The 14,474-nt window shown below is 30.2% G+C and overlaps 1 protein-coding gene across 1 annotated transcript in view; it reads right to left on the bottom strand.

Annotated features, from left to right (window-relative positions):
- Positions 1–1,065: 1,065 nt before the first annotated feature.
- Positions 1,066–14,474, bottom strand: part of LOC123290980 (octopamine receptor Oamb-like) — a 55,016-nt gene continuing 41,607 nt past the window's right edge. The window contains exon 5 of the mRNA XM_044871393.1: positions 1,066–2,170. Within this exon, the coding sequence (XP_044727328.1) occupies positions 1,194–2,170 (977 nt within the window). The 3' untranslated portion in view covers positions 1,066–1,193. The remainder of the gene's footprint in view (positions 2,171–14,474) is intronic.

The following is a 14,474-nucleotide window of genomic DNA, read 5'->3' as shown; positions in this document are numbered from 1 at the left end:
TTTCTTGTTTTCAATACAAAATCAACAGTTTTAAGTTAGTACCTAACTGTAGGCATTCTTTTTTTTTTAACTAGAAAAATAAGAAAATTGTTTATACATTTAATAATTATATAGATTTTCCAAAGTATAAACATTCCAAAAATTACATTTATAAATTCTTGTTCATCAGACAAGATACCATCTACCTATTTAATTCATAAATACAAGGTGATCTAAATTGGTTGATTTTATTTTCACATTCAATATGCATAATATAAGAACACAAGGACGTTTTATTTTCAGTGACTTTCGGTAGGAATATATCTCAAATTTATAGATCGATGTTTTGAAAAACTATTATTATGTTATTCTAGACATTGAAAAAAAATTGAGTAGCTTTATAGTACAGATGTTCAGTTGGTAAGATGGAAAATCATTTCTATTGGCGGATTCAATACCTTAATGTGCTCACTATCGAATTGTAAATTATTAAAAGTGGCAACATAATACAATGTCGCTCGAATTAAAACTCTGAGAGGCGGATTAATACCATTGTGAATTCATTAAAAATTCATCTTATCAATAAAATAAAATTTGATATTTGATTTAAATAAACACTACTCAATGTTCCGATTTTCAATTCAATATTTCTTATAATTCGAAGTATATTGAACAAAATACCGACCTAGAAGATAAAGATATCATATAATTATCCAGAAACTTATAAAATTAAATAGTTTCTTTCAATAATCTCTAAGTATCACTGAACGTTTTGTAACGTCTAATTTTGTACCCGTAATAAATTACTGCTTAAAATCTAGATTGCGCATGATCCGCTTTTACGCATGCGTGAATATATTTTAAATAAATCAATTTTTGAATAGTGAAACAAATTTATAAATTTCAATTGCTTCCAAAACTAGGTAGAGTTCTTACAACCTAAAAAGTCCAATTATGAAATAATTAAAAATTTACAATTAAGGCCGCTTCCATAATAATTTTATCTCACTTCTACAAATGTGCCAATCAATTTCGATCACATTGTATATATTATTCCAGAAAAAATGAAGATATTAAATTTTTTACAAACACATGACAACTGTATGTCCTACTTTAACAAGTAAATCAGCATCTTTATCATCAATTGACACATACATAATATTTTTTTTATCCTTTTCGCGGTGTCGTTTACGAAAACAGTTTTGACGTCGTGGTCACCTTGAATCTGACGGATCACCACCTGGATCACTATCTTCACCCAATGAGTTCCCCACTTGATTTGTGTTATAACTTGGAGAACGAAATTGCCTACCTTGCATTTGAGAGCCGTCTGAGCCTCGTCGTGAATTTGGCATATTTGTACGTTTACAAAAACAACGACATATTATCCTTTTGAATGCAAATCGAAAATCTTTTGAGAATAGCGCGTAAATAAGCGGATTAATCGCACTGTTGCAATACCCTAACCAAAACAAAATCGAGAACACAATTGGATTTATACACTCTTCACAAAATGCACGTATTAAATACATTGTAAAAAATGGTAACCAACAAAATATAAAACCACCCACAATTATAGCTAAAGTTTTCGCTGCTTTTGTTTCCATACGAAACCGTTTTACTTGTGCTTTAATATTACGTTTACCCATTCGCCGAGAAATAATTTTCGGCTTTGGATTTAAATCCGATGGAGAGGGACTTAAATCACGTTCCATGGTGCTATCACAACTACTAGATCGACGTGCGGTACGGCGATTATGATGTACCCGTAAATGACTTGTTGGTGGAGGAAGATTATGACTACTATCACGGAATAATGTGGTCGCCGTTTGATCTTTACCATTTGCTGTGTAATGTACGGTGTACATTGGTTGACCACTTGGCGGATGGTTCGGTGAAGTGGGCGTTGAAAGAGTTAAATTGTTATTACCACTTGCACCACCAACACCACCGGTGGTGTTCGTTGAGGAAGGTGGACCAAGATTTTCAGTTGATGCATAACTAACACTAATTTTAATACGTTCGTGACCACGATGTGATCTTGAGGATGCTGGAGAAGCACTACCCGTTGTGGTTGTACTGTTGCTCCCGTTACTGTGTGGTGAACCATGATGTAACATTGAACCACGGCCACGATGTATACGTAATGTTAAACGTGGCTCATCGAATCGATTACCAACACCACGTGAACCTGAAATAACATAAAAGCCACAAATTAGTGGATTATATGTTTATTTAGGGATATATTTTGTTTAACATTTGTTTTTATTTGTTTTTTCATATATTCCATATATAAATGTTTTTATCAAATTTCATACAAAATTTTTTTGGGCGAAGTGATTTAATTTGGGTCTGGAAAAAATTGTTTTAACTTATCAAAATAAAACTGATTTCAATTCATTTCGTTTATGTAAAGGCCAGGCTACATTTGCAGTAGACATCAACAATTTCTTCAAGCTGCAATCACGTTATAAAAGTAAAAACCTAATTTATAAGGGGCCATAAGAAAAACCTAAAAAAGAATAAGTTTGGGCGGCAAATATTATATAAGATAAAAAAATGCATAGTTAGGAAATGATTTTTATTTTTTATTTTCATGAAAGAAAATGATTTTTAGGATGGGCAACTACTCACAACTACCCACGGACAATTCAAATTTTACACAATAAAATCGACGGTAGCGCCAACTTGTGTGAGCGTTGGCGAACTAAAGGGTCCACCTGATCAAAGAAAGTATTTTTGCGCATGAGCAAATACTTAATTTGAAACAATAAAACAATAGAGCAAAATAAAAAATTGAAAAATAAATAACCATTATTTCTCGAAAAGTACTCAAAACACATAAATTATTTGATTGTTAATTCATGACACGTTTCATAGAATATATTTTTCCATTTGTAAAAAATAATGTACATAAGAGAACTTTTATCAACTGCAGCCATAAAATGAAAAATTAAATTGAAAATAAAAAGTTTGACAAGATTTTCTACATACTGTCATGTAACTCCCATAATATGTCTACAAAAGAAAAGAAAATGTTCCTTAGTGCTCTTTGAATGATATAAAATATATAAAAAAAATTGTTTTACTTTTGCTATTTGTTTAAATAAATGAAAAGTATTTACTTAACAAAATGTTGGTACAGTAAACAATTGAGTGTAAAAAAATCTTCTTAAATATGCCACTCTACTGGGAAAAATATTAAATAATAAATTTTCATTATTTATTTTAATTTTAAATATTCCATTCACTGCAACAATTTTAGAGATTAGAGAAAATAAGTTATGAAAGCTGAAAGATTTCTAATAGGTGTGATTTAGTTTCGAGCTGCTGGTTTATAGTGCCTAATTAAACCAACCCCGTCTCATAATATTAGGAGGATGAAATGGGTTTCAATAAGGTTGTAAGTTTGTGGGAAGCTTCAAATAGTCAATTTATTGATCCTATTACATGTTTTAAACTACATCCAATAGTTTAAATGGGACATGATAAATTATCTTCAAATTCGTTTTAGAACCTGTTTGGAAACTTTTTAACAAGGGAAAAGAACAAAAAAAGAAGGACAATTTGTGGATATACTTTCTTTTTAATGCACATGCTTTCAACGAATTTTGGCCCACATCTATTCATCGGTCGAAAACCAAACTCGAGTTACAAACTTTTTAAGTCCGAAATTTTATTTTGTAAATTCGAAATAATGTTTCAAAACGAATTTTACGTATACAAATTCTTTATCAATATTCAAAAATTTATCTCTTTGAACTAATTTAGGGTTTTAAACTTATGTAGAACTTTAACGATATATATATTTTATTAAAAAAATTTATGGCTTTTTAATTTTAATATTTTTCAAATCCAATCTATTGAAAAAAAAAGTGATGAAATGCTTGACCAGGCAACAAAAAATTTATTTTTCTATTCGTGTGAAATCATAACCCTTGACATTTCTCCAATTTCACACTTGATCGAATTTATTTCACTAAACAAATTTAAGCTAACACATACATCTTTTTAGAGGGGCTTCGTAAAATATTAAATGTTTCTACTTATCCAGTACATATGTTCATTCACTGGGTCAGGGTTGTAGCAAATTATTCTAAGCTATGTAAGTGAGGATTCAGTGGAATTATTTATTGTAGAGTCTCTTGATAAAAGCAATTTGGCAAAATTGCTTAATGTTATTGAACAGGGTTTAACACAACACAAGAATTGAAGGAATACGGTACTGATAGGTCACTCGCAAGCGCGAGTAAGCCTTAAAGATCTATTTACATCACCTGTTACATCATTTCGTTGCCAAATAAAACCATCACAAAAAAAATTATAAATATATAAATATTTAATAAATCGATGAACAATATCTGCGAAAATTTCATACACGTTCAAAAATTAAAAAGTTCCCAGTATTCTTTAAACATGCCTTTCTGGTAAAAAAAAAATCGATATCAAAAAGTGTCAAGCTTATTGGCATCGGTAAGTATACTCTGCGTGCACGCGTTTACCATTCTAAGTGATATTACTATATGATATGCTTTAGCTATATCACTTGGTTATGGTAAAACACATGCACATTTTGTGATCTAGAGATACATGTACCTATCACCAAGCTGAAATCAATATCACGGAAGTAGAACTTTGTGGAACTATGAATACTGATGGTCGAGTTTTCTCTTCGAGCGAATATACTACTATTCGCTCGAAGAGAAAATTCATTGCAATATATTCAGTTAAAAAAGTTTCATTCGCTTTAGTTTCATGACAAGCGGACGAACATTTTTATTTTTAACCCTCGAACTTAAAAAAGGGGTGTTGTAAGTTTGACCGCCATGTGTGTGTGTCTGTGTGTTTGTCTGTCTGTGGCATCGTAGCGTCTAAACTGATGAACCAATTTATTTGGTTTCATTTGAGGTAATTTAACGGAGAGTGTTCTTGGCTATGTTTCATGTACGAGCGTAGAGGAGTTTTATATCCGAAAAAACTAAAACATTGGCGATGATCCTGAAAATTGATTCAGTTTGGAAGAGGCATGACATATAATTTTAAAATATAGATAATTACTATGGAAATGAATGGTCAAATAAACATGGCTCAATTCATTTTGAAAAGTAAAATGGTAAAATAATTGGGTAATTCAAAAGAACAAAGTCAACTTAAATATTTCAATTTCAATTAAAATACTTCCAAAAATTTGTAAGATAGCTCTCTAAGTATCCTTATCATCTGATCTTATGTCCTTGACCATCACTTTGATATTGATTAAAGAAGGAGTGTTAAGTTTAAAGTGTTATCTATAGTCTGTGTGTTTCTCAGTGACATCGTATCCTTTAAACGGTCAAAACGACTTGATTGAGAACATTTTATAGCTAAGTTTCATTTGTCGGGGGTTTTTTAAATTTTGTAAATTTCACTTGTCTTATACTTTATTGAGAAGGTTTTATTAAGCCGAATGTTTAAAATGACGTAAATTTGACTTTGTAACTGCGTAACACTTTGCAACTTTGATTTTGCAACATATAAGAAATTCATGAGAGAATTTTCTACTGTAATATTTTACAAATTCTCTTTCAAATGTTAAAAGTACACATTTTATATATTTTATATTTGAACGTGCTACAATTTTTTAGATTATCTCCTTTGTATGTCATGTTGATGATGATGATGATGATATGGGGGAATACCGATGGGGTATTTCTATGTTAAAATGTACAAACGTTTACGATTTTCTTTCGCGTCTAACTCTTAATGTATAAACATACGTTTATGTAAGTACTAGAGTGATACCCACCCGCTTCGCTGAGTTTAAAAGTAAAGATTGATAATAGTTGCTCTCGCTTATCCCCCTTTCTATAACACTCGAAATAATGTATAATAGTCGTAATTATTCATTGAGTATATCAGAGAAGATGGTCGTGAAATATTTTATATTGAGTATTTTTACAGAAATCTGTAATTTATGGTAATGTCAAATGACTACTTTTACAGAAATCTGTAATTTATATTAATGTTAAATTAAATGAATTTTTAAATTTATTAAAATTTTTTATTAATATATCTTTATAAATTATATCTCATGTGTTATTCTGATATATCAGCTATATTGCTGTACAGTTTCATTAAAAACGCTAGTTTTAGCGTGAAAGCGTAACAAACAAACAAACAAACAAACATGTTTACTTTGGCATTTATAAAATATAGAGATAGAGATTCTGTTCACATTTCTACATATAAGAGAGCATATATTATTTTACTAAACCAAAAACTGAAACCGTTTAAATATGTCTGTCACAATTTTTGCGTATGTATACAAAGAAAGAAAGAAATGAAAGAAGAAAGTTAATAAAATAGTTTACGCATAGAATATGTATTAAGAATTTTTCATAGTGAAATATTATCAAGTAATATTTTTATACCATGTATATGAAATATATCAAGGTATACTAAGTTTAGTCCAAAGTTTGTAATGTTTAAAAATATTGATGCTACCAAAAAAATTTTGGTATAGGTGTTTATAAAATCACCTAAATAGTCCATTTCCGGTAATTCGCCCGCCCGTCTATCAATACGATAGCTCAAAAACGAAAAAAGATATCAAGCTGAAATTTTTACAGCGTACTCAGGAGATAAAAAGTGAGGTCGATATGAGCAACATAGGTCCATATGTTGCTAGTTTACGTAAAAATGTTTCAACAAAAGTTTGTATTTCTATATAGAGACCATTTATTACATTTAAACTTTTGTCTCTAACGGTTTACAAGATGGGTCCCACAAACCCAAGACCCAATGTTGGGTTTGTGGGACCCATCTTGTAAACCGTTAGAGACAAAAGTTTAAATGTAATAAATGGTCTCTATATAAAAATACAAACTTTTGTTGAAACATTTTTACGTAAACTACACAGTTTATCCGTGAAAGCGAAAATTATGCGCCAATTGTATAGTATGTATTAATATGGGAATAACAGTTACATATGTGTGTCCTGTATGTATGTTTAGTAATGACATATTCGTTGTGTGCGTAGTCATGGTAGGGACAATAAAATCAATGCCAGCGCTTCAATTGAAAAATTTTGGCGTTAAAGGACGCTGTTATGACTAATTTGCAATTCTTTACATGTTAATATTATAGAAAATGTCAAATTAAAATTATTTAAAAACACTAATTAATTAAACTAAATGTATTAAATATTGTGAAAATAAGAAATCAAATATTATTTTTCAAATGTAAATTATCTTAATTATTTATTTAAATTTGTGAGGCAATAATATCAAATTTTCAATGTAAGTCATAAATGCAATCCATACACGTATATATGCATCCATACAATTCTATAATTAAAGTAGTGCATCGTTACCATGGAAACGACTCCAAAAAAACTCACGTACGGAGCGAATAGTTATACTTAATTGTACAAAAAATACACTTTTTACATATAATATTATATGTAATCGGTATCATTTTTTGTGCAATTGAGTATACATATGACAGAGTAATCAATACTGTCTATACATGGTATTTCAACAATTAATTCAGTAAATTGTTTGTTTTTATTTGTTAAACCTTGTGTTATTTATGTATGGGCGAAGTATGGGCACATAGTAAGTATGGTAAAATTAAGAATATCAATTCACAAGAAATTGTTTTTTAGTTAATATCCACTAATTTTGTGGGGGCTTTAGCATTCGTATCACATTACTTATGTTTTGGAATATATCACGCTGGAACTTTTCCGTTGGATCATGGGTCAGTTTATAATAAAAAAAAATGATATGAAATACTCCTATTTGATTTTTTTTTTCGAATACCCTACTGATTCGGCCCCGATATTTTAGCTTTAGTGTATTCCAGTGGGAACCCTGCATGTGTCTACATTAATCGTAAGCCTCAAAAAATTGAAATTATCATTAAAAGTTGCTGAAGAATAGAGCAATCATTTAGAATAATAAAAGGAGTAACACTATTCTCGGCAGTGTTGGAACATATATTCTGGATAATAGACTGTGACTCGATTGGAATAAATATATACGGCGAAAAACTAAATCATCTGAGATTCGCAGACGACCTTATGTTGATTAGCGAAGACCCACGAGAGTTACAGGAAATGCTAATCCTATTAGAGAGAGAATGCGAAATTGTCTATTAGAAGAGCACACAAGACTGTAGTGTAGAGATATTTAAGAAATTATATGCATATTGTATATAAATCCATGGCGTAAATAATTCTTATTATTATTTTAAACGTATGCAAGAAGCTAAGAAAATCTGATGTTTACCACACAACTTTGAATCGATATTTAGAGGTTAGATGCGTTATCATCTGACTTGCTATTTGTTGTTTTTCAGTTTAGCCTGTTAGATATGCGTTTTGTTCCTTTATGTTATGTTCACGGCATATATATGCAAGGGGTGGACCAAGTTATAAGTGGAGGATTTATTCAAGTAAATAAAGATACAATACTGGCAATTTTTCAATAAACTTGTCTTCTGTCGAGAAAGTATTCCATTTCAGATACATGTAATTGAAATTTTGGAAGAAAAAGGATATTTTGTGAATATTGCCAAAAAGCTCGCTTAGAAAAATTTGGAAGGATGTTCTATGGATCCTTTGTGATTAAAAGCTGATAGTGATAGCTTCAAAAAAGAAAAAAAAAATTTCTGCAATGTGCCAAACTGATGGCTTTGTGTGCAAAATTTTCAATTTTTAAAAGCAGGTGTTTTGGCAATAATCATAATAATTTTTTTTCAACGATTTATATTTAGAAAAGGGACAATTTAGTTTTTATAACTTGGGTTACTCTTTATATGTGTATGTAATGTGTATACATAAGGTACTACAACTAAGGTTCGATTAGTATAATTTGTGGTATACGTTGTTGTCTATGGGTATCTCAAAATATTTAATATTCAACAATATTTGTAATGTCTTATTGTTACTATTACAATCAAAGTTATTTATGATCATTGAACTAAAACTTTAAGTTATGATATATACATTTCATACCATTCGCTATTACATGTGTTATATTTGTCGCGTTGGTTAGTTCAAATCAAAGGTTAAACTTTTTTTTAGAGTTTTCAGGTAAAATTAAAAATAGCCATTCACTCAGCTTCTATTCTAAATAAATTCTTCTTTTTGTTCGTTTAAATAAACTATTTTCGTAGGAAAGTGAGTTTTCTGTCGACTTGTATGGATTTTATTCTGCTTTATGTAAAAACTTAAGTTATATTTTATAATTTAAAATTATATTCCTCTTTAACTTTTGATATATTAAAAATTTTCAAACACGAGGTTGACAAGAGAGTATATAATATTCGCAGGGATAAGTACAAGTAAAAGGTTTCTTTCCGTCTGTAGCACGATAGCTCAAAAACGGAAAAAGATATCAAGCTGAAATTTTTACAGCATACTCAGGACGTAAAAAATGAGGTCGAGTTCGAAAAAAATGAGCAACATAGGTCAATAGGGTCTTGGGTTCGTAGGATCCATTTGGTAAACCGTTAGAGATAGAGCAAAAGTTAAAATATAAAAAATGTTCCTTATTAAAAAATAAACAACTTTTGAAGGGACCAACAATTATGGTTGTTATAAGCGATATGTACGTTTTTATAATCATGGGAAAGTATGGGTATTTGTATACAGTGAGTGTTACATCTAGGCATTATAAATATCACGAGTATGACAGAATATATGCGTTAAGCAATGCATCTAAGTGAGAGGTATTATCTACATACACACTCTCTGCATGCACACAACAGAAGATCTGTCAATACCTCTTACTTAGATGCATTGCTTAACGCATGAACTCTGTCATACTCGAGATATTTATATGCCTAGATGTAACGAACACTATGTGTATATACTTTCCTATATAACTTGATAAGTGTATTACATTTTTAACTCCCGAACTAAAAAGAGGGTGTTATTATAAGTTTGACCGCTGTATATGTATGTGTGTCTGTCTGTCTTCTTAGCTATGTTTCAAGTGTGAGTTTAGAGTTCCATACCAGAAAAAAATTGGCGATGATCATTAAAATCGGCTCAGTTTGGAAAAGGCTTTAAAGGAAAAAGGCAATTTAATGGTGAGTGTTCTTAGATATGTTTCAAGTGCGAGTTTGGGATTCCGTACCCGAAAAATTTGTCAGGGATGTTTTAAATTTTATAAATTTCACTGGTAGAGTACAAGTACTATATATCCTACGGAAAATTTCTGCAGTTTGACTCTCGTCATTTAACCTATATTTTTTACTCGTATAATTTTTTGATATTAAAATTACTTATTAGTTTGTTTCAAAATTTAATTATAAAAAAAAGTGCAAAGAATTATTTAGAAAATAAAAAATATTTTTACTGCATAAATAAATAAATTTTTGGTTAAAATGTTTTTTAGAATACGTCATACGTATACATATTATACCTATATACAACACTATTTTATTATGAACATAAAATGTTCAAATTGGTTAACATAATATGGTTATTATGTTCAAAATAAATCATTTTAATATACATTTGTTAACTTTAATTCATTTATAACAGATGTAATGTACGTTGAATATACTTTTGTGTCATTGTACAGGGTGCAAAAAAAGAAGAGAAATTTGATTTTGTTCAAATTGCCAAATTTTCTTATTTAAAGATATTAAGCTTCATTTGCACTAGTTAAATTTAGCCTACCTAGCCACACTTTGTTTTTGAATGGTTAAAGTAAAATATTTTTCTGGAAGAGATTTTTTAGACCTATAAGGAACCAAGCCCATATAATCAGACATATTTTTCCAGAAAATATAATCTTCTGTACTGTATCCAAGGTCCACGACGAGAAGTGGGGGTAGGTTGTAAATCCATTCATGACTCCCAGAACACAGTTATATATACATACCTCAAACTCAAAACCAAGCCAAAGCTAATCAGTACCTATTTTGATTATGCTCATTTACCACTCGTTAATAAATTAATATGATTCATCTGTACTTGTGTATTTAATCATACTATACGTACACCGGGTGCTTAGGATGTCGATGTGGAGCAATTTCTCTCATAGGACTCGATCTTCGATCTTCGAAATTTATTCGATCTTCTAAAATACTTCCTTATTTTAAAGAGACCAACTTTCTAATATAAAAATACTCGCTTTATACTAAATTTATAAATCTTTCTTGACAGTTCGTTGATATTTTGGACAAAATGCCACTAGAACCCTAAACAAAACCTGCGAATTTTATAAATATCAAGCATTTTTTTTCATCCCTAAAAGTTTTTCAGTACAGGTAGTTTTTTTACACAAATATGCTTATAAAAATATTCAAATTGCTCAAATATTTAGTAAAAAAGCCACAATAAAGGTTTAAAAGTCCTTGTTGTGGGTTTTATTGGCATTTTGTGGTTTCGGGTTTTACTGACATTTTGTGGTTTAAACAATACTTGAGCTACATATTTGTATCATTTTTTATACCATGTATATGAAATATACCAAGGTATATTAAGTTTAGTACCAAGTTTGTAACGCTTAAAATATTGATGCTATAAACAAAATTTTGGGAAAGGTGTTCATAAAGTCACCTAATTAGTCCATTTCCGGTTGTCTGTCTGTCCGTCTGTCATCACGATTACTCAAAAACGAAAAAGATTTCAAGCATAAATTCTTATAGCGTGCTTAGGACGTAAAATGTGAGGTCAAGTTCGTAAATGAGCAACATAGGTTAATTGGGTCTTGTAAACCGTTAGAGATAGAACTAAAATTCAAATGTAAAAAATGTTTCTTTTAAAAAAATAAACAACTTATGAATGAAACATTTTTTTGTAAACATTACTGTTTATCCGTGAGAGTGCAAATTATGCGCTAATTGTATAGTATGTATTATATGGGAATATCAGTTGTGACATGTATGTATGTGTAATGTGACAGAGTTATCAACACTGTCTATACATGGTATTTCAACAACTTACTCAGTCAATTGTTGGTTTTCACTTGTCTTTTCATAATTTCACTTTTGTGTGTGAGAGTACGGTTCTAGAAAATTCTTTTTTTAATTAAAAACCTACAAATTGACCTCGGGAAACTAATTGTTTCAAAATTTAAAGAAACTCTAATAGCCTGTTGCCAATTCGCTTGGGCCATGAATCCCACATCCAACGGCATACATTGAATATCAGAGAGAGTGTACGGGGAGTCTAGGACACTGGGTATATATATGTATATATATAATATTATTATCTATTTTAATTAAAATACTCTTAATTTAGTAGTACAACTAGGTAGGAAGGTAGGAATAGGAGAGTTTGTTATATGTTATGTGTACTGTATACTGTACTAAAATAAATTAAATCATTTGTGTGCTTATGCTTTTAATTAAAAACCAGTAGTACTGTTAAAATCGGAAACAAAGGGAATTTAATATTATAACGGGTTACATCAGATACCTACTATACCTATACAAGAGAGAACTCGCAGGGTGCAGTCAACATGGACGAAGTGCGATGTTCGCCGTCAACGACAACGATACGATACTACAATAATTACTACAAGTAAAAGCAACCAGTTGTTGATACTGATGTGATATTTGTATAGTTCATAATTTTCTTTCTTCCTTATTTGTTTTAAATTCTAGCTAACAATAATTGTACTGGAGAACACTGAAGAGAAAGAAAATGCATATATTTATTTATACCTACCGGAGTTGTAACGTGTGTACGAAAATGTGAATGTTAACATCATATTACATTGATTAAATTTATTATTGTTGTATATAAATGTAGAAAGAACCTAAAAAAATTCTTATTTTGTACAATCTGTTATTATTTACTTAATTACGTAAATATTTTATAACTAACAGAGGCATACTTGTACACAATAATTTCCTTACAAAAAAAAAAAAAGAAAATACATTCCGTTCCTACTATGGAAAATGTCCCAAAAAAGTTTCCGAAGAAAAACGCTTTCATAGATGTTAATACAGGGTGTTGACGGGTGACACTCTCAAAAATGAATTTGGTCCTAGTTCTCTGTGTTGCTTGAATAGTCAGGTGAATAGTCACAGCTTGAATAGTAGACCTTAAAAGGTAACATATAGAATAAATCTTTAAATTAGGAAGTTAATCCTCTTAAAAAAACTAACATTTTTTATTCAAATTTTTTCGAAAATCGTTAGCTTTTGGAAAAATATGTCATTATGGCATTTAACCAAAAGAAAACATGGTAGCTGCAGCATACTGCTTTACCCAAAAGTTATCAAGGTCATTCACCTGTGTCCATGACTTTGACCTAAAATTCAAATTCATCTTTCAAGGACATTTGACCTTGATCATCAAATGATCTTGAAAATTGACCTGGGCATAAAAGTTATTAATACGGAAGAATGACTTTTATTGTCCATGATAATTTCTGTTTTAAGCATTTTTTTAGAGTTAGCGTATTTTCTTTCGATTAAATGCAATAATTTTAAGTCGCATTTCCTTCAAATGCTTACGATTTTCCAAAAACATGTTTTAGTCAAAAATGTAAATTTACTATTAAAGCAAAAGGAAATTTACTGTTAATTTCTGGGTTGCTAGTCGGTTCAGAGTATGAAGTATTAGCCATAATAGATTAGCATAATAGACACAAAAGGGAACGCGATATCTTTAAAAAATATATAGTTCTCGAAAAAGTAGCGTATTACTTCAATAAATCTGTCAATCCTACAACGAATACATTACCATATATTGCCCATCTGGGTAAATTGTGTACAAGCATGTCATAGTCACACCACACAAAGTAAATTGACCAATGTTGCAATTATACAATTCACTTCTGGAAAAGACTAAATATCCGACTAAAAGTTCATTTATTGTGCTTACGTAAACTACACGGTCAATATCCTACAGTTTGTATTTGTATATCCACGAAGAAATTTTACAAGGTTAGAGTTTTACATCATGTGTTCCTACGATCTAATTCACTTTTTTTGCTTTTAATGATTCAACGACACATACTCAGCAGCTTGACACCTCAAGTTCCAGAAAGTCAGGAGATAAACAAAAAAGTCGGAAGATCGAGAAAGTAATCTATTTGTATCACCGAAATATAATACTCTACGTTAATGTTGATGTTTTGAACACCCAGTTGCTTCATAATTAAAAATTTAAATAAATATCCTTCAAATAATCTTTACCAATAAAATTGCTGCAAATGTTTGGCCGCGTATCATTTAACGCGGCTGTACCTATTTAGCTTATTATTTTAATCGTCAGGACAAGGTTTCATCAACTTCACGTCTGCTCACTGAAATTAAGCAACATTTGCCATAGTCAGTACTTGAATGGGAGACCAATGTATTCTGTTCAGATTTTATTAGGTATATTATATTACTTAATCAATTAAAAGTATTTAGTTTTTGTATAAAAATTATCTGAGAATACAACGAGGTCTGAGGTTGAAGGCCATCTTATTGGCCAAGAGATGGAAGTAAAGTTATTGTTTAGCAAGCGAGCTATGCGGGGTCAAGCATAGTACAGTTAT

Source organism: Chrysoperla carnea, chromosome 1 (assembly GCF_905475395.1).
Source record: "Chrysoperla carnea chromosome 1, inChrCarn1.1, whole genome shotgun sequence".
NCBI lineage: Eukaryota > Metazoa > Arthropoda > Insecta > Neuroptera > Chrysopidae > Chrysoperla > Chrysoperla carnea.
This window is presented reverse-complemented; position numbering and strand designations above follow the sequence as displayed.